General features: G+C 41.6%; 1 protein-coding gene across 9 annotated transcripts in view; it reads left to right on the top strand.

Annotated features, from left to right (window-relative positions):
- HMCN1 (hemicentin 1) overlaps positions 1–20,937 on the top strand; it is a 185,413-nt gene extending 164,476 nt beyond the window's left edge. For 5 of the 9 annotated variants that reach the window (XM_015869879.2, XM_015869884.2, XM_015869882.2 and 2 more), the window contains 16 exons: positions 609–779; positions 3,609–3,779; positions 4,192–4,341; positions 4,690–4,827; positions 5,130–5,251; positions 6,696–6,933; positions 8,092–8,154; positions 9,425–9,544; positions 9,778–9,912; positions 10,273–10,386; positions 10,696–10,821; positions 11,667–11,795; positions 14,655–15,005; positions 18,230–18,349; positions 18,928–19,054; positions 19,550–20,937. In XM_015869879.2, coding sequence (XP_015725365.1) covers positions 609–779; positions 3,609–3,779; positions 4,192–4,341; positions 4,690–4,827; positions 5,130–5,251; positions 6,696–6,933; positions 8,092–8,154; positions 9,425–9,544; positions 9,778–9,912; positions 10,273–10,386; positions 10,696–10,821; positions 11,667–11,795; positions 14,655–15,005; positions 18,230–18,349; positions 18,928–19,054; positions 19,550–19,916 — 2,642 coding nt within the window. In that variant the 3' untranslated portion in view covers positions 19,917–20,937. The remainder of the gene's footprint in view (positions 1–608; positions 780–3,608; positions 3,780–4,191; positions 4,342–4,689; positions 4,828–5,129; positions 5,252–6,695; positions 6,934–8,091; positions 8,155–9,424; positions 9,545–9,777; positions 9,913–10,272; positions 10,387–10,695; positions 10,822–11,666; positions 11,796–14,654; positions 15,006–18,229; positions 18,350–18,927; positions 19,055–19,549) is intronic. The other 4 variants (XM_015869881.2, XM_015869885.2, XM_015869886.2 and 1 more) reach the window with 4 other exon arrangements.
- Positions 20,938–22,578: the final 1,641 nt, after the last annotated feature.

Below are 22,578 nucleotides of genomic sequence, written 5' to 3'. Positions count from 1 at the left end.
CCTCCACAAATCACATTGGTCCTCCCAGTATATGCAGAAAAATCAGGGAATCTGAACACAGGCAGGTGACACTCAATGCCTGACAAGATCATCTCTCCATCTCTCAGCAAGACTGGGGCAATGTAAAGACTTCTTGAGAGGACAAACCAGCAGCAACTGCTGTATAAGCACCTGCTGGACTGTCAGAGGGCTCAGAAACTCAGAATCATCTGGGCTGGAAAAGTCCTCCAAGGTCATCAGTTCAGCCATCACAAGCTGACCTGGTTGTGCACCTCTATAAAGTCACAGCTGTCCAGGCACAAAGTACTGCAAATCTGAAATCTGCAACTCATGCAATGATCTGGTGACTTGTTTTGTTAGTGAGATGTGCTGCATGCTTTCTCCATTAGTCACTTAGCTGTGGTGTTGTGGAATTGGTTATTGCACACCAAGAAATCACTGAATGCTGGACAAGATAAATCGATCTTTAAGTCTGGCTTTTATTTTTTGTTTAGGAAAAAAATTAATTGGGCTACAATTCAATAGGAATATTTTCCTGCCTTGAATGTCTGTTATTATTATCTGCTATTAAGGGAAAGTTGCATAAAATCTGACATTTATTTTCACAGTTCATGGCAGCTGGGGCCCTTGGGGCAGCTGGGGAACATGCAGCCGCTCGTGCAACGGTGGGCAGGCGAGACGGTACCGGAGCTGTGACAGCCCTCGCCCCAGCAGCGGCGGGAGGGCCTGTGCAGGGGCTGACATGCAGATCCAAAGGTGTGGCACTGACCTGTGCCCCGGTGAGTGCTCCATAGTGCTGCAGGTCACACAGAATAGATATGAGGTGGTTGTGTTGTAAAAAAAATGCTGTTAGTTCCAATTTAATAGTGCTGCTGTTAGTTGCAATTTCAAACAACCTAGAAATCCGCGCTCGTTTTTTTTTGTTTTTTTTATTACCACCACTTACCATGATTTCCTCTTTCACATGCTAGACTTTACCAAAATAAGTTACAATAATCCTTTGTGGGAAATAGAATATGGAAATCTCTCACACACGTAATGATTCTGCTTTTGCTTTACAGTAAGTACAGTTTATTAGGCTCCCAGCAAACTTCCATAACTTATTTCAGGAGCAGGGAAGGATACTAAGTCCGTCTGTTTTAAATCAAACTATGATCAAAACAGTTAACTGATCTATTAACACAAGAATCAGTGACCTTACATGTTCAGGATCAGTGCTGGCAATATGGGACATAAACCACTATGAGAGAGACTTAGTAAACACCTACAAATGTCTAAGCTTCCTTCCATAATTCATCGTAGAAAAGTGTTTTAATTAATTTGTTAATTTCTTTTTATTTAAGAAATCATTAAATCCCTCCTGTGTGCCTACCCTTCTGTGTATCTTCATCATGGGGGTAATGCAGTAGCTTTGTGTGTAGGTGTGCTGCTTTTAACACCCTGCTGACTGTCACTGTGGTAGCAAAGCCCCCAACCAGGCCACACCTCACCCTCAGGCTGTGGGTGTGTGGGGGCTTGTTGCTCTCTGCAGTCACCCTCCTGGCTTAAGTGCCTGCTGCTTGCAGTGTGCAGGGGAACAACACTCGCTGGGAGATGGTGAGATCAGTGGGGCAACTTCTGGCAACACTGAGCCCAGTTTGCTTTGGTTGTTTACCCTCATCATACCTAGGTTTTTCCCCACAGCCATAGATCTTTGTGCTGTATTTTTACTTCTCTGGTGACTTAGTGCCAGTAGGAGCTCAGCACTCACCACTGCACTGCTATAGTGCTGTACCACCTCAGAAGGAGACAGGGAGAAATTAAGATGGGAAAAAAAAACAAAAACAAAACAAAAAAAGAACCAAAAACAAAATTAAAAAAAAATAAAATAAAAGCACTCGTGGGTTGAGATAAGAGCAAGAAGATCATGCACTATTTACTATCACAGGCAAAAAAGACTCTGCGCAGGAAGATCAGTATAGTTGGTTGCCAATTTTGTAATAGCAAACAAAGCATTAAAACTAAATTCAGCTAAAAACATCTTAGCCCCATTCATCTTCTTTTACCTCCTCCCTTTACTTTTCGTTGCAAACTTTTCATTGTTACCTTCTCCTTAGCAACTGTCATCACCAACTGATAAGACATTTCCAGATGCTCTGTTCACACTATGTACAGTCACATTCACAAAAGTCAGCCATTGTTATTGAGGCCGTACTACCAGGAGAACATTTTGGAGACTTCTTCCCTCCCTGTGTAATTTGGCCAGATCTAATTGGTCCCTTGTGAGCATTTGGATCAACAGAACATGTTGTCTTTATTTGAGATTTATGGTTTGTTTAGTTTGTTGTACTCTTCCATCAGTTTTATACTCACGCTGTTTCAGACAATTATTTTTTAAGAATGATGCCCCTAAAGCTCTGAGCAGTGCTTCTTAATGTTGAAATCACACAATTGCCAGGGGTGGAAAAGGCGTCCAAGATCATGTTCCTTAGTACAACACTTAAATGTTTCATAAACACCTCCAGGGACAGTGACTCCACCTCCTCCCTGCACAGGCTGCTTCAGCACCTCACCACTCTTTTGGAGAACAATTTTTTTTAATGGCCAAACTGAACCTCCCCTTGCACAACTTGAGGCTGTTTCTCTGTTTCTATTGCTAATTACATGGGAGAAGAGGCTGACCCCCACCTCCCCACAACTTCCTTTCAAGGCAGTGGTAGGGAATGATAAGGTCTCCCCTGAGCCTCCTCGGTTCACTCTGTCCTAGTTCACTCAGCTGTTCTGCATAAGACCTGAGCTCCAGACCTCTCACCAGCTTAACTGCCCTTCTCTGGACACACTCCAAGGTGTCAAAATCATTCTCATAGTGAGGGGCTCAAAACTGAACACAGAATTCGAGGTATGACCTCACGGGGCTACAGAGGGGCCATTTCTTCCCTACCTTTGGTGACTGCACTATTGCTGATACCAGCTGGGATGCCACTGGCCTTCTTGGCTACCTGTACACATCTGGCTCATGTGCAGCTGAGCATTGACCAGCACCCTAAGTTCCATTTCTTCCACATAGTCTTGCAGCCACTCTGCCTCAACTTTTAGTGATGCCTGGGGTTATTGTGGCCAAAGTGCACTTGGTATTATTGAACTTCATACCACTGGCCTCAGCCCAGTGATCCAGCCTGTTCAGGTTGCTCTGAAGAGCCTTCCTACCCCCAGGGAGATCAATGCTTCCTACCAGCTTGGTGTCATCTGCAAATTTACTGAGGGTGTACTAAATCCCCTCATCCAGATCACCAATAAATAAATATTAAACAGGCCAGGCACCAGTACAGACCCCAGGGGAATGCCACTTGTGACCAGTCACTAGCTGGATTTCACTCCATTCACAACCAGTTCTGTGTAGCCTGACATTCTCATGGGCAGATGCAGAGGGACTAGCAGAAGGAATCCTTACAGAACATATTGCAGAGGGCAGATGGCAGAAGTTGGGAAGTGGATGATTATATGGCTCTTCTTGTGATGCTGTTTCTTTTCTTTGTCACGTTATTTCCATCAAAAACTAATGATACAGAAGCATAACTGATGCAGCCTATAATATTTTAAGAGAGCTCTCCTCATTCTGCTTTCTTTAGTGAATGGAAACTGGGGAACATGGCAGACATGGAGCCAGTGCTCTGCTTCTTGTGGTGGAGGAGAGCAGACCCGAACACGCCTGTGCAACAATCCTGCCCCTCTGTATCATGGCCATCCTTGTCCTGGAGACTCCTCCCAGATATCCAGATGTAATAGTCAAGCATGTCCTGGTGAGTTAATTTTCAACCTATGTGCTATGAGAGTGTTGTAAAAGACAGCCCCATTCCTAATCTGACTGGCTCATTTTCTTGGCTTACGTCTCCTCTGCAACTGCCACTGAGTAAATTTTTTGTTGTTGAAACCTATTATGCAGCCCCAGTGTATGCTCTTAATCAATTGCTGCTTTTTCAAGATGTGGTTATAAGGTGGCTTCTGTGTTGCTGTGCATGTCTATTAGACTGTATATACACACCGCTCTGCAGGTTATCTGCAGGTTGCAAGCTAGACTGTTGCAATTAATGTAGTAACATAAGCAGAAATACCTACGTAGGCAATATTTCTGGCTTTTCTCTCTCCTGTAACATTAGGTAGCCATGGTGCTTGTTTTTTTTTTCCCCTTTTTCCTTTTCCTCTCCTGCACAGGTGGGCCTCCACGTGCCCAAGGCAGCATCATTGGAAACATCAACAATATTGAGTTTGGAATTGCTTTCCTGAATGCCACAGTAACAGACAGTCCAAACTCTAAATCTAGAGTAATACAAGCAAAGATTACAAGCATCCCTAGGAGCCTTGGTAAGCTTTTTACTACTTTTTATCAGCTTTACTTTTCATAGAACCAGGCTGAATTCTGTGCAGTGCTAGTTTTCACTACTTCATTTCATCAAGGATCACTGAAGAAACTGATCTAACTTTTCAGACCAAGAGAGGGGAAAGGAATCTTCATTACTTATTCTTAGAATATTAATATTAATATTTGTACATCATTTGAATTTTTCATAGTTTTAATCTTATGGGTTACTCTCATTTTAGATTATACTCTTATGACTTACGCTCATTTTGGCTTCATAGTCAGCTCTTGCTGATTTGGGGACACTTAGCATTGGGAAAAAACCTTCAGATATTACATTGGATTTCTTTCAGGTCCAGCACTGAGAAAGCTTGTTTCTATTCTGAGCCCAGTCTATTGGACAACTGCAAAAGAAATTGGAGAAGCAATGAACGGGTTTACGCTCACTGACGCAATCTTCAAGAGAGAAACCCAAGTGGAATTTGCAACTGGTTGTTACCTGTGATGCACCATCTCTTTCCAGCAAGCATCTCTTTAAAAGGATCACATCACCAGTGCTGAATTTTGAATCTTAATGATTATGTTGCTATTTTCTGAGTGCCTGTGGCTTTCAGAGTTTTAAATACAAATTTTAGAGTTTTAATTGGGAACATGTAATGCTTATGTTATAGGCATGGTATGCCTTATAAAAAAAATCAGCAAGTGCTCAAGTGATCCAATTCAGATAGTCCTTGGCTTATAGGAGTCCCTGGTTAGGGTGTTTTATAAATCTGCGTGCTCTTAAAATTCACAGGAGAAGTTCTGCGAATGACTCACATTGCCCGGGGTTTGGATTCAGATGGAGCCTTACTGCTGGATGTTATTGTGAATGGCTATGTTCTGGAGCTGCAGCCACTAGCTGATATTAACATGAAGGTAAAGCCACTGTCAGATACTAGCCTTTTCTCTTTCATTGGCACACAGTTCCTCTCTCATCCATATTAAAATTGTAGGCATTAAGTCCTGACAACTGTACATAACTTATTTAATGCCTAGTTCAGTTGACAGGTGCTTAACATTGCCTTCAAAAGCTAAAAGATGCCATCACAAAAATAGGGATGGTCACTCAAGGTTTTTAGGTGTTAGAAAGAGGCATGGAAGAGTCTTTGGGGCCACACACCACAGCTAGGCACGTTGCGTGGGGCTTTTGGTAGAGTTCTGTGTCTTTTAATAGTGGTGTGTGTCTAATGCCTGCCTGATTTTATGGCTTTTCTGGAGAATGACATCAGCTCTTTTATGCCATGGCACCCTGCAAAAGCTTCAGAATGTTACTAATTATTTGTTTGCAGCCGCGGTTATACATAGTCTGTAAGAATGCTTTTGTGGCTGATAAAATTTTTAAGATGGGATTAACAGATTACACCATAGGGCATTTAGTGTACCCTTCTTCTCTCTGCTACAGCAACAAAACTTTTTCTTATACTGATATATTTTATGCAAAACAATAGTCTTACTCAATTCCTCTGGAATTGGCAGAATATCCAGAATTTGCTTAAAAAAGTAAAAAAAATAAAAATCCTCAAACTTCTTCAGGAATGATTGGAGAGGATGGTTTGTGTGACAGTCTCACTCCTGAGTTCTTCTACCTCTCATTTCTAAAAGGTATTCTAATAGTAAGGTACTGCTAATAGTAAAAAAGCTTCTGTTACTGACCTGTACTCCTGATAGAATTATGAAGCTCAAAGGGATTGGTTTTCTAACTTGTTCATTTAGTGTAACTCATAAAGAACATTTTTTTGCTATAATGCATGGTATTAAAATTTTGGATTAGAATCAAAGGCTTGATAACTGATTTTATTGGGAAAGAAAGATTTTTCTTCAAGGTTGTTTTTATATAGTTGGTACTTAGTTGGTAAGTAACCAGTTGAAACATACCGCACAGTGCAAAAAATATATACAAAGTTTTCAGTATTACATTGCTGTAAGTAGCATCCCCAAAATTTATGCAGTTTTTCTCTAAACATGTCTTTTTGCAAGTTGTTTATTTAGCATGTTTTCAGAATCTGATTTAGAATACAGAAATACTTAGATTTCAAAAGATTGCTTTGAACAATCTGTTTAGTTTTTGTAGGATATTCTCTACTGTAACTTCCATCATCAGGGTCATCAGCCTGTTTCTTATCAAATGAAAAATAACAGATGATGGTAAGATTCAGCAGGTAAATTAAGGGTTAAAGGAAAAAAAGACATGTTGTGTGCAATACAGTTTGTTCAGCTGTTAAGAGAAAAACATTTTTTGGAATGTATCACGTACTACTTCAAAATATGAAGAGCGCAGTGGCATTAGCTGCACTCAGTGGCTTGATATTGGCTGTTTCAGGATTACACAGAAGACTACATTCAGAACGGCCCTGGGCAGCTGTATGCCCATTCCACTCGCCTCTTTGCTGTGGATGGAGTTAGTGTTCCCTACACATGGAACCATACTGTTACCTATGATCACACTAAAGGAAAAATGCCTTTTTTGGTGGAAACGCTCCATGCTTCCTCTATCACAACAGAGTACAATCCTCTAGAAGAAACTTTGGCTTTTAAAATCCACGCTTCCATTTCAAAAGGTATTGTTCAGGTCTCTTAACAAAAATACAGCAGTAATATCCTGATTTAATAGCATTCTTTACCTTTATTCTCAAAACTAGTTATGGCTTTGAAAGAGGAACTGCTATTAGACTTAGTTAACTTTATTGTAGATCCTGGGACCTTTATGTCTTATTAATAAGCTGTTAACATGTAAAAGCTGCTTCATTTTGCACTTTCTGTTCCTCTGCTGCTGGATGATCTCAGTCTTCCATTGCCAACATTAACTCCTAGCATGAGAAGTAGCTTCAGATAGGCAGCCTCAGATATTTTTCCATTTCCATGTGTGTACCTTTTCCTTCCCTGAAATGTCCTCCTCGTGTCCCTTTTGAGTGGGGGACTGTGTTGGTAGGGTTTTACTTTGCATAGTTGTTTCAGAATGTTTTCTTACTCTGAAGCCCGCACAAATGTAACTTGGTAACTAGGCTGCAGAGGCAGAAGAGCATGGGACATTTTAACCACTTTAGTGTGGAATTGTGTAAATAATTCTGAAATTGTTCTGTTAGGGAAATATAACATGTACAGAACACAATGCAGAGTTTAGCTTGAAAAGTTTCTTGATACTTTTTGGAAGTTTTTAAAGGCAGTTGCTGTGCCTGGTGTGCAGTTACGCAGCACTGGGTGTACAGGGCTTACACAACGTACTAAACCTGCTGCTGCCTGAGAGATAGTGAACTCATCACCGCTTGGCCTGAGGCATCGTGATTTGTTGCTGCCCCAACAGTAGCTGCTGGCCTCGTGAAAGGAGGTCTCCAAACCAAGTTATGCCTATGTGTAAATCCGGTCATGCTTCTACAAACTGACCTTGTCTTTATTTCCTCCAACAATATGCTGCTTTTCAAAAAACATCATCTTTATTGAATCATTTTTCAAGGTACAAGTGTGTAGTAAAATATGTGTGGATTTCCAGCAGACTCTATGAGAATTTTCCACTGATAAGATTTTTTCCAGTTGATAAGATTATGCACTTGTGTTCTTCCACAATGAATTCTAGTGTCCAAGAAGAACAAGCCATTTTGAAAGATTTGAGGATCCTTTATTTGTAACAGCTGATCTGCAGTTCTTAATATTAAAGGTTTTTCTTCATAATACAACATTATTTTCATCCACAAGTAACACGTGCTTCCTTTACCATACAGGAGATCATAGCAACCAGTGTCCTGCTGGGTTTGAGTTGGACTCATCTGGGCCTTACTGTACAGGTAATGATGTTACAAGTTTAATATGTAATTGGGCAGTAGAATCTTCATCCCTTCTATTCAGAGCTCCTGAGCATGCAGGGCACACTCTTAGAAGTGGAAGCTTCCACCAATAGACAGGTATAGGCCCAGAGCACAGAAGCAGTTCCCAGGCAGCCTTCCATCGGCATTGTGATGCAAAGTGGGACTGCTGAGCTGCTGTGCCTGCAGAGCAATGGAGCACTCTGTGAGGTGAAGGAGGAGAGCTGGCAGCCTTGAGAGCAGCCCACTGAAAACCAGCTGTTGCTTGGGTAGCAAATGTGTAAAGAAAGTTATGAGCTTTTTAGCTGTCTCCTCTTGGTGACTGAGTCATGTTTGCTTCAGGGAGCAATACCTGATATGGTTTTGTGGACTTAATTAATTGCCTCTCAAAAGTTGAAAACTTAATGGATTTAAATATGGAAACTTTACACCATCAGGAAATTTTAAAATCAGGAAAGCTGAAACTGCAGATGCTAAACACTTTTTCTACTTGCAATTTTTTTTGGTAAAACAGTATGTGTTCAAAACTTACAATACAAAAAATGTAACAATCCTGGCAAGTCTATCTGAGAAGTCTAAATAGAGCACTGAGTTCCATCTGTTCTGTTGCAGAGAGATTCTCTGAAAGTGACTTAGTCAAACCTTCATTACTATAGAAGTGACCCATCCTGCAGATCAGCTGCAAGCAGGATCCCAGGGAACCCATTGTGTGCATCTGGTAAAAGTGAAAAGCAAGATCTTCAATTAGACACGAAGGCTCTACTGTGTGTGAATTCTAGACCCCTCAAAGTATAGAATGAAATGTAATAAAGGAGGCCTCAAGGACATGGTTATTGTGATTACAAGTGGAAATTCAATCATAGAACATTCATGCTCTTATCCCTAGGTTCAGACCTTGTTTGCTTTCTCAAAGCGCCCAGGGATAACAGCATGATTTCCTGATGTGTGTACCAGTAGCTACCTAGTGTAGCTCTGCTAACCACTGGGACTCTGGCCATGCAAGTGAAGATGTGAGAGTTGTAGTTGTAATGTTACAAAGGAGCATTCCCCATGTTGCTCTCACACTGCAGGAACAGAGTGGGGGTGGTAGGGTGCTGAGGACACTCTGGTATGGAGGAGAATGTGATGCTGTTTATGAAGCTACCTACTTGATAGCTCTAGCCTGGGTCAGGCAGGCATATAGCTCCTCTGAATGTCTCTGCTGTCATATCTTGTAAGTCCTGAAAAAAAATTTTCAAACTTCTTCTTGCAGATGAAGATGAATGTGCTGTGCAAAATCCCTGTTCCCACACCTGCCACAACGCCATGGGAACCTACCACTGTTCCTGTCCAAACGGCCTCACCATCGCTGCAGATGGGAGAATGTGCCAGGGTAAGAGGAGCTGCCATGGGCAGGTAGGATACAAAGAGCCCCATGGCACATCAGGCATGGGGAGATGTTTTCTTCAGGCTGGACCATTTGGTTATTGTATGAATGGTGTTCTAATTATCTGACCTCTGAATAGATTTGCAGTCACGTATTTCACAGTCCCTTGCGTTCAAGATGCTGCTCAGTCTGTGTGTCATTGTGCTGTGGTGAGGTTTACAGCTTCTCTTTACCTGCAGATGTTGATGAGTGTGCACTGGGCAAGCACAGCTGCCACGCTGACCAGGACTGCGAGAACAGTGCTGGCTCGTACCGCTGCGTGCTGCGCTGCAGGACTGGCTTCCGGAGGGCGGTGGATGGGCTCAGCTGCCAGGGTACGGCACAGCCTCGGCTTTGGTGTTAACTGTACTGAACTGAAAATCCTGTCTTTCATGTAACTAAAAGTAATTTTTTGAAAGACAGATCTCCATCTTAGGTGTCTGTAAATCTTCAGCATTAGCAACATTTTTTTTAATGTTTTGCTTTTCCCAACTTTAGGAATAAATTAAAATCTTATTTTTGTGTTCCATGTGCACTTTCTTCTGTAATGGTGTAACAGAAACATTTGCTTCTGAATGCAGTATGGTAACTAAGCTGAAAGAGGAGCCTGGAACATTGATTAAACCAAAACCCTCTTTATCTAAATGATGACATGGAGACACAGTAATGACATCAAAAGTTTGTCTTTCCAACAGATATTAACGAGTGTCAAGAGTCAAACTCCTGTCATCAGCATTGCTTCAATACCATAGGAAGTTTCCATTGTGGTTGTGATCCAGGATACCAGCTAAAGGGCAGAAAATGCATAGGTATGAATTAGTTTTGAAATTTCATTCCCTCTTCTCAGTGGAAATAAACACTTACTTGTTACTATACATAACTTTATCCAAACCCTTTGTGAATGTAACTCCAACTCAGGATGACATCTTTAGTATATGTTCTTGAATTTGTAAAGCAGCACTAAAATATAGAGGAAGAGGGAGCTGAGTTGACTGATAAATGAGCGTGAAATGCTTCCAAATGCTTTATGATCACAACTAGATTATGCTGCTCTTTAAGAATAAAGATAAGGAGTTCACTTCCATTCCTGCTTTCTTTGCTTTTGTTTTTTAAATAAGATATAAATGAATGCAGGCAGAATGTATGCAGGCCTGATCAGCTTTGTAAAAACACCCGTGGTGGCTATAAGTGCATTGAGCTGTGTCCAAATGGAATGACCAAAGCAGAAAATGGAACTTGTATTGGTGAGTAGAAACCTAGTGTGCTGTATGGTGATGGTAGGCATAGGGACAACAATGGATGGTTTCTGAAAGGAAAGTCTTTGTAGTGCATTGCCAGTTACTAAAATTTGCACATATTAAGGCACGGACCATTTGATTGTGAGAACATAGTCATTTAAATGTTCTTTAAATTAACTGGTGATAGCGAAATTGACATATCCACTTAAAAGTTTTCTAGATTATATTTATTTGGACAGAGCAGCTACTAGAGTTGGAAGCCTAAGATAAAAGTTCTGAAAATTAATGGAAAAAGTAAATGCAATAGAGGTGAAAAAATTGCGCATGTGTTCAAAATCTGCTTTCAGATTGTGCAGTGTGGATTGTTTCACAGATCCGTAGCATACTGTTACAGAGCAATTGCTGATCATGGTACCAAGTGAGAAAAGGCTGTTCGGTGGCCAGATCTATCTAGAGAGACAAACTCACTGTGGTTTAACTGCATTTCAACTGCAAGCCAATGGGATGAGGTTCAGCAAGACCAAATGCCAGGTCTTGCACTTTGACCACATCAGCCCCAGGCAGCACTACAGGTGTGGGCCACTCTGAAAGAGTGGTCAGGCAGTGGAATGGGCTGCCCAGGAAGGTGGTGGAGTCACTGACCCTGGAAGTGTTCAAGGAACATTTGGACGTTGTGTTGAGGGACATGGTTTAGTGAGAACTATTGGTGGTAGGTTGATGGTTGGGCTGATGATCTTGTAGGTCTTTTCCAACCTTGGTGATTCTGTGATTTACTGCATGTGAAGGAATTCAAAGCTGTAGGAACTTTCAAGAAAATATGCGACTGCTTCCTCTTGCCCTGTTGCTTGCAGACATCAATGAGTGTCATGATGGAACCCATCAGTGTCACTACAACCAGATCTGCGAGAACATGCAAGGGAGTTACCGCTGTGTGTGTCCAAGAGGGTATCGGTCACAGGGAGCTGGAAGGCCTTGTGTGGGTAAGCTGCAGAGCCATGTTGTTATCTCCTGTTTGTTGCTGATACTTTTGGCTGTAGTGTCCAACAGTACTTTGCTATTTGAAGACTATGCTACAAAGATAAATGTGCTTTGGAATTTGAAGTTGCTGTCTAAAATGAAGTGTGTCCATTGTGTGCCCCGGTGGCGCAGTGGTAGGAATGCTGCTTTGCAACACCGGAGGCCCTGGGTTCGAATCCCCCTGTGGCGCAAGGGGTAGAAGTGCCGCTCTGCTACACAGGAGGCTCTAATCCCAGGGGGTTGGACTCGATGATCTCTAAGGTCCCTTCCAACCCGCACAAGACTGTGATACTGTGTGATATTGTGATTAAATAGTAAAAGCTAGATGATTCCAAACTGAGATCAGATCTGTGCTTTCAAAACAAAGTGTACAAGGGCTTTGTATCTCAAAGGCACTGATGGGTGGATGTGGCAAGCCAGTGCTCCATAGTAGGTTTAATTTATAAAAATCAGAGCAGGTCTGTTAGTTGATCAGAGAAATGTGGTTGGCTGTACACTGGTTGCACTGATTCACACCTGAAGCCAGTCAATCAGAGGATGATGTGGATTCTCATAAAAGAGAATACTCAGTGGAAGTGTGTTGCAAGAGACATGACATACCCAGAGCCTTCCTCTGCCAATAGACATCACAACACCCTGTCTGTCTCCTGGAATTAGGTTTTCCTGTTTGGACAGAGTAGAGGTTGATACTCATTCATGTCTCAGTGCTCCCTTTCTGACTTGGGTGGATATGCCAAGATAAGGAGGAATCCCCACAGGCACAGGAATGCTGACCTTATCACTACTCCCCCACGCTATCTGTTTAGAACTCTCTGGCAATAAAATGTGCAGACCGTCTACCCACACACACAGTTTCACAGATACTGTCATAACTCTAATGTGAATAGCAGGAGAGTCTGTTTAACCTATGATGTCAGTGCAAGTATACAGAACACTTCCTCTGGCATTTCACATTTTGATTTGTAATTTATGTTTGTGAAATATTTAAAATTCAATAGCTGATCCTTTCTGACTGTAATGATTTATAAGCAAGGTATGTGAAGTTTGGTGAAGTCAGTTCCAGTTGGTCTCTGTTTTGTATCAGAGAAACATTCCTCTTTGATGGCTTCTTCAGGATTAGGTTTCATAAGTGATAAATAGCAGCTCTGGCGGATAGGATTTTTTTCTTTTTAAGTTCCTAAGATTTTGGACTGCCAAAAGGCAGACTGGAATGCTTTTTTTAATGGTTAAATTGCAGACAGTAACTGTTTGGCTGTGGACCAGACAGTTGTTTCTACTAAAATAAAAACCAATCCCAAACTCTTTAAAGTATATTTAAAGCATTTAAGTTTCTTAGAATAAGAAGTTGGGTAAGGTTTAGGTTACAGGTTTTCACAGAATGTCAGCAGCTCTCCTAAAATTTTCTTATAAGCAACAACCACTGAAAGCTCCCTCTTAAGTAAAATTAAATATGATCCTTGTGATCCTTTGATTTATTTCTTTATCTGCTTAAAATGTTTGAAATGTATACAGACATGAATGTATTAGTTCACATGTTAATGAAAAGCAAGTTTTTTTATAATGCTTCCAATGAAGACAGAGGAGCTGGGAAGTCTGTAGGACCCCACACTGAAACAGGTGATTTGCATGCGGCTCCTTCCTGTTCCGCTTCTGATGTATGTAGAGTCATTCGTGCAACAGTTCACAGTTGGATGGGGACAACACACAGAGATGCATGTGTGCCCAATTATCCATGCTGTAACAGTTCTGTGAACTGTATTGTATCTCAGCATATCGTAGATGGAAGGGCATTATCAAAAGCTATTATAATGCATTTCTGCATACAGCACATGCAGGACTATCCAGAATTGAAAATCAAATAATATTCATAAAGAAAGCTAGAAAATTTAGCTTTCTTTAGATAGTTTCAAGGTCATATTTCACTCGTTCTTGTAAATATCTAGTATATTATGATGCATGATGAAAGGGATCCTGCCCTGGGAAGCTTTAGCTTAGTAGTAGTAAGCAATCTTTTTTCACAAGGATGGTGGTGCTGTGAATTCAGATGGCTGCATTCAATTTTGTTGATACTGCATAGTCAAATTTTCCTATGTTTCTAAACAGTATTACTTTTTAAATACTGCTAGCATGCATTTCTGCCAGTGGTTTGCAAGCAGTGTTCAGAATATGTTCAGAGAGGGCCAAAATGAAATTATAATGCTAGTTTAATGATGTTTCTACAACAGTGATTTAGACATAGGTAATTTCCAGCAGTATGAAATAGTTAAACTGTTATTGAGTCACTGTTAAAATAAGCTTTAAATTCTAGTTAAAAAAAAAAAACAAAACATGCCAATTAATAGACATGCTATTATGTATCTTCATGTCGGGTTATTTCTGATCACTGTGGAGTCACATGTTCCTGCTTTGGTTTTGAGGATTTACTGCTCAGGTTGGTCCTGTCACTTTGGATTGCAATGTGAGGGAAACTGATTTGAACAGAGAAGAGGGATTCCCAAGAGAAAGAGAAATAACACTGTTTTTGAATGGTATGAAATTCATGAGTACCTTAATACATTCTGCTAAGTCTCCAGACTCACAGCTGGAAGGAACAGCAGCAGCATGGCAGTTAGCTGCGCAGCCAGTGTTCATGGACAGGATAGAAAACCTGCCTGCTTGGTGTGTTCTTTGTATTTCACTGCCTTCAGGATCTCACTTTTGTTCCACAAACTGAGATATTATGTATGTGTGTGTATACACACACACACATTGTTATGTGTTGTTTTATCTTGTTTTTTTCCTTCCCACATGGTTTGTTATTCTGGATCATGGCACATGAGCAGACATTAATGAATGTGAACAAGTGCCTAAGCCCTGTGCATTTTGGTGCACCAACACTCCCGGCAGCTTCAAGTGTATCTGTCCACCTGGACAACATTTATTAGGTGATGGGAAATCATGTGCTGGATTGGAGAGATTGCCACATTCTGTTGCCTATTACAGTATCTATAACTATGCTCAGTTCTCCCCTGTGAAAGACAACTATCAACCTCAACAGTATTACAGGCACTCCTCAAGCTTCTACAGCTCCTTCTCAGAGTATAGGAACAGCAGAATACCTGTCTCCAGAACTAAAAGGAACATTAGAGAAACTTGTCCTGAAGGCTATGAGGCAAGAAGTGACAGATGTGTAGGTAAATGTCAGTCATGTCTATGCAATTCTCTTGCTTTAGTTCTTATTCTTAGGCTGCTGTTTCATATCTGTTAGAGACCTATGGTCTGTGGTGCTTTGTTATTTCATATTGCCATGTTAAGTACTCAGCAAGTTATGCATATCTTTGTTTCTTGGGCAGGATCTAGCAAAAATGTTTTCAGATCTCCTAATTGTGCTGCTTGCTATGTAGTAGCAAATTGTTACCCTCTGTTCTTTTTATCCTGATGATGGTAGTTTACCTTTGCAAATTTTCTCTCAGTTAAAATGCACCAGTATGCCACTCCGCCTCTGGGATGTTGCTCATGTCATGCTCCCACTCATGGCAGTAGTTGTCTGGATCAAAAAGGGTTAGAATAGAGACTGTATAATTGAACATACTAAGACATCACATTGCCATGTGGGCAGTAGGGGATAGAGCCAGTTCTAATGCAATTCACTGAGCACTAGGGACAGATTATGTGTAAACAGACCAGAAGTTCATCTGGTGAGCAAGAGCACTGACATTTCTGTGTGCATGACAAGGAGGGCAGGGCAGTTATGGTAACAGGCACATTCTGCCCCAGGTTTTATTTATTTATGTAAGAGATGTGAGTGTGTTCTGAAGCTTCACAAGATCAAAAGGAAACAAAGGTGTATGGCACCTCTCTTGTTCCCTTACTCCTTGCTCTGTAGCATCTCTGAGGTTTTTCACTGGTATTGGAAGTCTAATTCAGCTCCTCTTGAAAGGACAAGGGGAAACAGCCAGAAACTGGAGCATAGAAAGTTACGCACAAATGTGCACAAGAACTTCTTTACAGTGAGAGTGGTGGAGCACTGGAACATGCTGCCCAGGGGGGTTGTGGAGTCTCCTTCTCTGGAGGTATTCAAGACCCACCTGGATGCTGAGCTGTGTGACCTGGTGTAGGGAACCTGCGTTGTCAGGGGGGTTGGACTCGATGATCTCTGGAGGTCTTTTCCAACCCCTACAATTCTGTGATTCTGTGAAAGGTAAAAGGAATAATATCCTGCACTGTTCATTAACTACTCTGTACTAAATGTTCAGAAATGAAGTTCAAGAAAAATCATTTTTTTCCACCTTAACTCATGTTGCATCTTAAAAATGCATAAATAAAATTACTCAACTATTTTTTTAATAATACTGTTGAGTTCAAGACTAAATGTAGCATAGTCTAGGTATTACGAGATCTTTTTCCAGCATGTTTAACAGCAGTTTGTGGTGTTATAGATAAGTGCCTCAACCTGACATGTACGCCATAGGAAAGAAGGACAGTATGCCTCCCAGATAAAACAGCAAGCTGAAGCTGCGTTCTAGATGCCGGAGCTATTCCTATAATTATATAGCAGTGTACAGTGCTGAAAAATGTGAATGCATTAGTATAAATAATAATTACAGTTAGGCAGAGATCAGATTAATCTTGTATTTATATTGTTATTACTTTTCAGTACACTTACAAATACAGCATGTTATGGGTATAACTGTTAACTGAAAAAAACTTGGACTGCAGCCATTACTGCCAGAAACCCATGGTCCAGTGGTCCACAGCCCACTGAGTTAGTGAGCACTGAGTCTGAGTTAGTGAGCACTGCTGTAACTTTCCTTCATTGGAATAAACATGTAGATTTTAAATGTACTGTATAGTGCAAAAAAAAAAAATCCACATAATGCTTTTATTTCCAACAACGTTCTTTGAGTAGTGAAACATAACAATTTGATAACACACGATTTCTTTAGTCACATCTGTTTCTCTTTTCCTTTTGAATTTTTACTGAATGTAACCCCTGTAAATTGGACACAGTAGAAAGAAGCAAAGACCTTATTTACTCTATTTCACAGAATCACAGAATGACCTGGGTTGGAAGGGATCTCAAGGATCATGAAGCTCCAACCCCATTGCCTGGCAGGGCCCCCAAACTAACACAATTACTAGATCAGGTTGCCCAGAGCCCCATCCAGCCTGGCACTGAACACCTCCAGGGACGGGACATCTACAACCTCCCTGGGCAGCCTGTTCCAGGGCCTCACAACTCTCATAGTAAAGAACTTCCCCCTAACATCCAATCTAAATCTACCCTCTTTCAACTTAAATCCATTTCCCCTAGTCCTGCTGTTATCGGCCCTTTCAAAGAGTTTACTCCCCTCCTGATTATAGGTTCCCTTCAGGTACTGAAAGGCTGCAATGAGGTCACCCCGCAGCCGCCTTTTCTCCAGGATGAACAAGCCCAGCTCCCTCAGCCTGTCTTCGTAGGGGAGGTGCTCCAGCCCCCTGATCATCTTTGTCGTTCTCCTCTGAACCCTTTCCAACAGCTCCATGTCTTTCTTGTACTGAGGGCTCCATACCTGGACACAGTACTCCAGATGGGGCATCACAATAGCAGAATAAAGAGGGAGAATCACTTCCCTGTCCCTGCTGGCCACCCCTCTCCTGATGGAGCCCCGGATACCATTTGCATTTCAGTTATGCAAGTCTTAATTCATGCACATGGCAGTAACTCGCAGAGGAGTTCTGCTGCTCTCCTGAATTAGACAGACATTTCAAAAGAAGTAATGATTAGATGTGATCTTTAGCTGAATCATGTCAGTCTGCTTTGAAAATTTTAAGTAGCAATCTACTATTCATGTGTTTGAGAGGGAGGTTTAAAAAAAAAAAAAAAAAGTTTCAAAGAGCATTTGAAGAGCATTTATGTGAGTGGTCTTTGTGGGATAGTGAGCTTAATTCAGCATGAGAGCAATCAGTTTGTAAAGGAAAAAGCTGTGCCCAAGGAGGGATGAACTGTAAGAGCAATTCCCTGAGTGAGGGCCTCCTCTGAAGAGTAGAACTGATCCAGGCACTTCCTGAATATGTTGCCTAAAATGTTACTATCAGGCAGCTCAGCATCCTGGGACGAGATGGTACCCCTGTGTCCTTTGTGGGTTTGTGCAGTTCACTCATCCCCTTGTAGCCAGGGCTCCATATCAGAGGACTCTCTCAGCTCAGAGAGAGACCTATTAAGGCTGCCAACAAAAGAGGGAAAGCTTTTAATTCTGTAAAAGCTAGAGGCAACAGAAGCAGGTAAGTTAGGAAAGGTTTGCTAGTTTTAGGTATTCAAGGTCATTACCAAAAGCAAAAAGATCCCCATGTGTTCCACGACCTCTTCCCACATCCTTGTACACAAATAGGACATCAGCAGTCTCAATGTTTATGTTTTTGTGTTTCTTTCTGACAGACATTGACGAATGTGAAGCCAGAGATACATGCCAGCATGAGTGCAGGAACATCTTGGGAAGTTACCAGTGTGCTTGTCCCCCTGGTTATCGTCTTATGCCCAACAGCAAAACCTGCCAAGGTATAGAAATCTGAGAGTGCACACATGTTTGTAAGTAAATGTGTTACAAATCATGTTTGGTGTTTATTTTAAACAGTTGCTGAATTTCCTTTCTGAGATACAGTGTTCAACACTTAATAAAACATCAGCAAATTAGACAAGTGCAACTTATTATTCTCTGGTATTTCCTTACATGCACATTTAACTCCACACAAGCACACAGCAGATCTGTGGTCAAACCCAACAACTCTTCTTCTGTCCTGGTCAAAAAAAAAAAAAAAGTACTGTTATATTTTTGTTGCACCTAAAGACTAATTAACCTCTGTTGAAAAGACAACTATAGTTGATCTTGTGTGATTGTAGGGCAGGTAGCACGGTGCACTGTCCTACACAGAAATGAAATGCCAAGCCAGTTGGGTCAAGTCACTGGATCTAGTAGCTTCAGTTCCTCCAGGAGTAAGGCAGGGTTCTCTCTGTTCTCACCAGAGGCACCTGCACTCCCTCTGCCATCTACTCACTTCGCTGATCCAGCCACTTCTTATTTCTCTTAAATTCCTCCCAGAACCAGCTACTGATCTTGTACCTGTTTTTGTTCCCAGACATTGATGAGTGCCTTGAACAGGACACTGACTGTGGACCAAGCCGGATGTGCTTCAACATGAGAGGGAGCTACCAGTGCATAGAGACACCTTGCCCACCAAACTACCAGCGGGATCCTCTTTCTGGGTATGCTGATTTTTCAGCCATTTAGGTCTTGCTTTTCCATACACCCTGAGCTCACATGCTTAACCTTTAATCATAAGAAGGATCTTTATCTAAGTGCAAGTGATATCAGCAATGCTTACTCTTGAAAAAAAAGTGAAACATCAAAGCTGAGAGCAACCACATTCTGTGCTTCCTGTGCAATGAACCAAGATGGGTGGGTCCAGGCAGAATCTTTCAATTTGAATGGAAATAGCTCCAGAATGGCTTTTTACTGAATGCACCCCAGCAGACTTTGATTCTTTCTGCTGATACAGCATAATTCCTTTCTCATCTGTGGGGCTAATTTTGCATCTGTTCTCCAGCTTACTTCTGTTAAGGAGCGACCCGTAAATACTGCATTGGATTAGCTCTGTTGAGAAGCCCAAGTCTGCATACTGCAGCACGATAAATAGGGAACAACTTCAGCCCATATAGCAAGTATGGGAATAGAACTTAACACGCTCTCTTTTTGCCCAGGTTCTGTCTCAAAAACTGCCCGGACAATGATTTGGAGTGTGCCCTGAGTACCTATGCCTTGGAATATAAATTTGTCTCCCTCCCCTTTGGCATAGCTGCTGGTCAGGATTTAATCCGGCTGGTTGCCTATACACAAGATCAGGTCATGCACCCGAGGACAACTTTCTTAATGGCAGATGAGGAGCCATCAATCCCATTTGCCCTGCGAGATGAGAACTTGAAAGGAGTTGTGTTCACCACCAGACAGCTGCAAGAGCCAAAGACTTACCACATGAGAGTCAGAGCCTTGTCCTACGGTGTTGATGGAAATATTGAGTATCAGACAACTTTCATTGTCTATATAGCAGTGTCAGCCTATCCATATTAAACACGCAAACTACTTGAGAGCAATCACAGTATTTTAACCACATTCATACATGCTGATGGGTATTACCACTTCAGACGGATCCTACTGTCTGCCTACGGTTGTAAACCATGTAACTTGAAAATGGTGCTATGCTCTTTTCTTCTTCCTTCCCTGAGGCTACTCATACAGTCCCATTATTCCAATTCTGGAGGAAAATCTGTGGCTTTGAGGACTTGCTTCTAATTCCTGTATTTTTTACACCGGAGCAGTCATTTTTCACAGCTGAACAGAGTGAATTATGAGCTGATGTAAGTATAGCCAAAAGCAGTAAGCAAGGAGCAGCTTCGGTAAAAAGCAAGTGAAGAAATGCTAACTAGAAGATACACTAGTTTCAAGTGGCCTGCATATCTTAAAGGTTCCTAAATGTGTTACAGTTTTAGATGTATTAGATTTTTTTGTATCAAATACCTGATAGAATTAGGGCTGTATATGTATTACGCCACGTGCTCAGAAAAACCTAAATGCCACTATAATGGTGCCAGTGCTGAAACGTGGTAGTAGTGAAGTTTCTTTTTAGCTGAAGAGTCCACCATAGAATGTGGAACTGGTATGTTTGTTCTCTGTGCAATTTTAGGGATGTGAGTGTAGTCTGGAAGAAAAAGTAAACAACGTGGCTTCTTCTATTTTATAAGCAGGTATTTTATAACTGTTTTGTTGTTTTTTAACTGACATTCTGGTGTAGCCATTTATTTAGCTCAAAACCGTGTCCATTTCACTACTCCCAAATCACTTAAATTTTATTTTTTTTTTTGCCCCAAAGTTTTCTTCCAGAAGACATAGTAAGTTTGCTTCAATAATGTCAATACACTGTACACAAGTAACTTTGCCAAGATGTATTCTATTTTTATGGAAGCGTGTATATGTTTTTTCTACGTTTATTTTCTATGCAGTATCTCAAGAATGTTTTACAGTTAAGTTTTCATTAAAAGTACATTGCCAGTGTATTGGAAATAATCAAAATAAAGGTTCCCATTGCCTTTGAGACTGCTGCATGTTTTATCTTTGAAATTATTTCTTATGTGTAAGGGACTTACTTACCTTCAGTGTCTAGTGGAGAAAGCAAGATAGGGAGAACTGCAGCACACTGGGAACTGCTTAAAAAAATCACTGAAGAACACTGAGATTAGAAGCCATTGGGAATCACAGTTTTAATTGTGAAACTTTTGCAGTTTTTCAGACAATGTCAGAAAGAAATGCCAACAAAAGTTCTCCTGTTGCCATTGTCAAGAGAGGTTGAAGTAGACTTGGTTTCATGTGTTTTATGGTTTGGCTGCAATTTAGCCCAAGAGTGACTCATTCCATTAACTACCACCAGGCTTCAGCCATCTACCTTCTACCTGGCACTTAGGGTTATCACCTGCATTCAACTACATTTTCAGTGACAAAGTGTTCCTCAGTGGAATTCTGAGTTTATGCTTTCCTACCACTAACAACCCCTACTTAAAGCCCTTCCAGTTTTCTCATCTTTCCCAGGAAATTTGTAGGCAGGAGGGTGAGCTCCTTTAAAAGGATTTCCTACTGCCAAACCTGGTGGAGCATCAGGATGTCCTACTCTCACTGTTCATAGAGCAGGAGAACCAGAGCTCGTCAAGGAAACCGTAAGGACTTTTTTTAGAGAACCTCACTTATTTAGACTGGTATCAGTGCTGAAAGTGAGCTGCAGGGCTCATTGCAGGAATTGGAGCAACTGCAGGACTTGTTGAAGGGGTTGGAGTGACCACAGGGTTCATTGCAACACTTAGAGCAGCCACAGGACCCAAAGTAGGACTTGCAGGAACCACAGGGCTAATTGCAAGGAGCTGGAGCAACTGCAGGACTTATTGCAGGAGCTGAAGGAACCACAGGATTGGAGTGACAGCAGGGTCTGCTGCAATGCTCAGAGCACCCGCAGGACCTGCTGCAGGAATTGGAGCTGCTGCAGGGACTATCACAGGAGTTGGAGAGTCTGTTGCATTGTCATCAGATCCAGAGGTATTCTCTTCCCCTTGAGGATGCTGAATAGTGTTGAACAGAGCTCAGTAGGCATAGGCCAGGCCCCAGCATATGGCAGTGATTTGTGTCTTTCTAGGATTGCCAGGGTGACAGCAAACCCTTCAAAATATTCTACTAGTTTTTCAGGATTCTGCAGTTGTTCAGAGGCTCAGAGTTGATATGAAACTATCTAGTAAGAGAAAAGGAAAAGGATAATTGTTACAACAATAAATATGTATGAATGTATATAACAAGTAATGCACAAGCAATTGCTCGCCCCCTTTCCTCCCCCCCATCCTGCAAGATGAACTCTCACTCCCTTCAAAACTCCTTCCAGATGATGTCATATGGCATGGAATATCCCTTTAGCCAGTGTAAGTCGGCTGTCCTCACTGTTCCCTTCCAGCTCCTTGGGCCCTTTGCTGCAAATGGCCTTGGCTCTGTGCAGCACTGCTCAGCAGCAGCTATAAACATTGGTGTGTTATCAGCATTGGTTTTCTCCTAGAACCAAAACACAGCGTCATACCAGGCACTCTGAAGAAAACAATTCCTCCCCAGCTGATACTAAGACAAACCTGCAGGAAATCACCCATGGAGTTGTGGCATTTTGCAATAAAAATTGTGCAATTCCTTCCAGTTCCTTCCTGGCAGC

This window comes from Coturnix japonica, chromosome 8 (assembly GCF_001577835.2).
Source record: "Coturnix japonica isolate 7356 chromosome 8, Coturnix japonica 2.1, whole genome shotgun sequence".
Taxonomy (NCBI): domain Eukaryota; kingdom Metazoa; phylum Chordata; class Aves; order Galliformes; family Phasianidae; genus Coturnix; species Coturnix japonica.
Note: the sequence above shows the minus strand (reverse complement) of the source record. Positions and strands in the feature narration are given on the sequence as shown.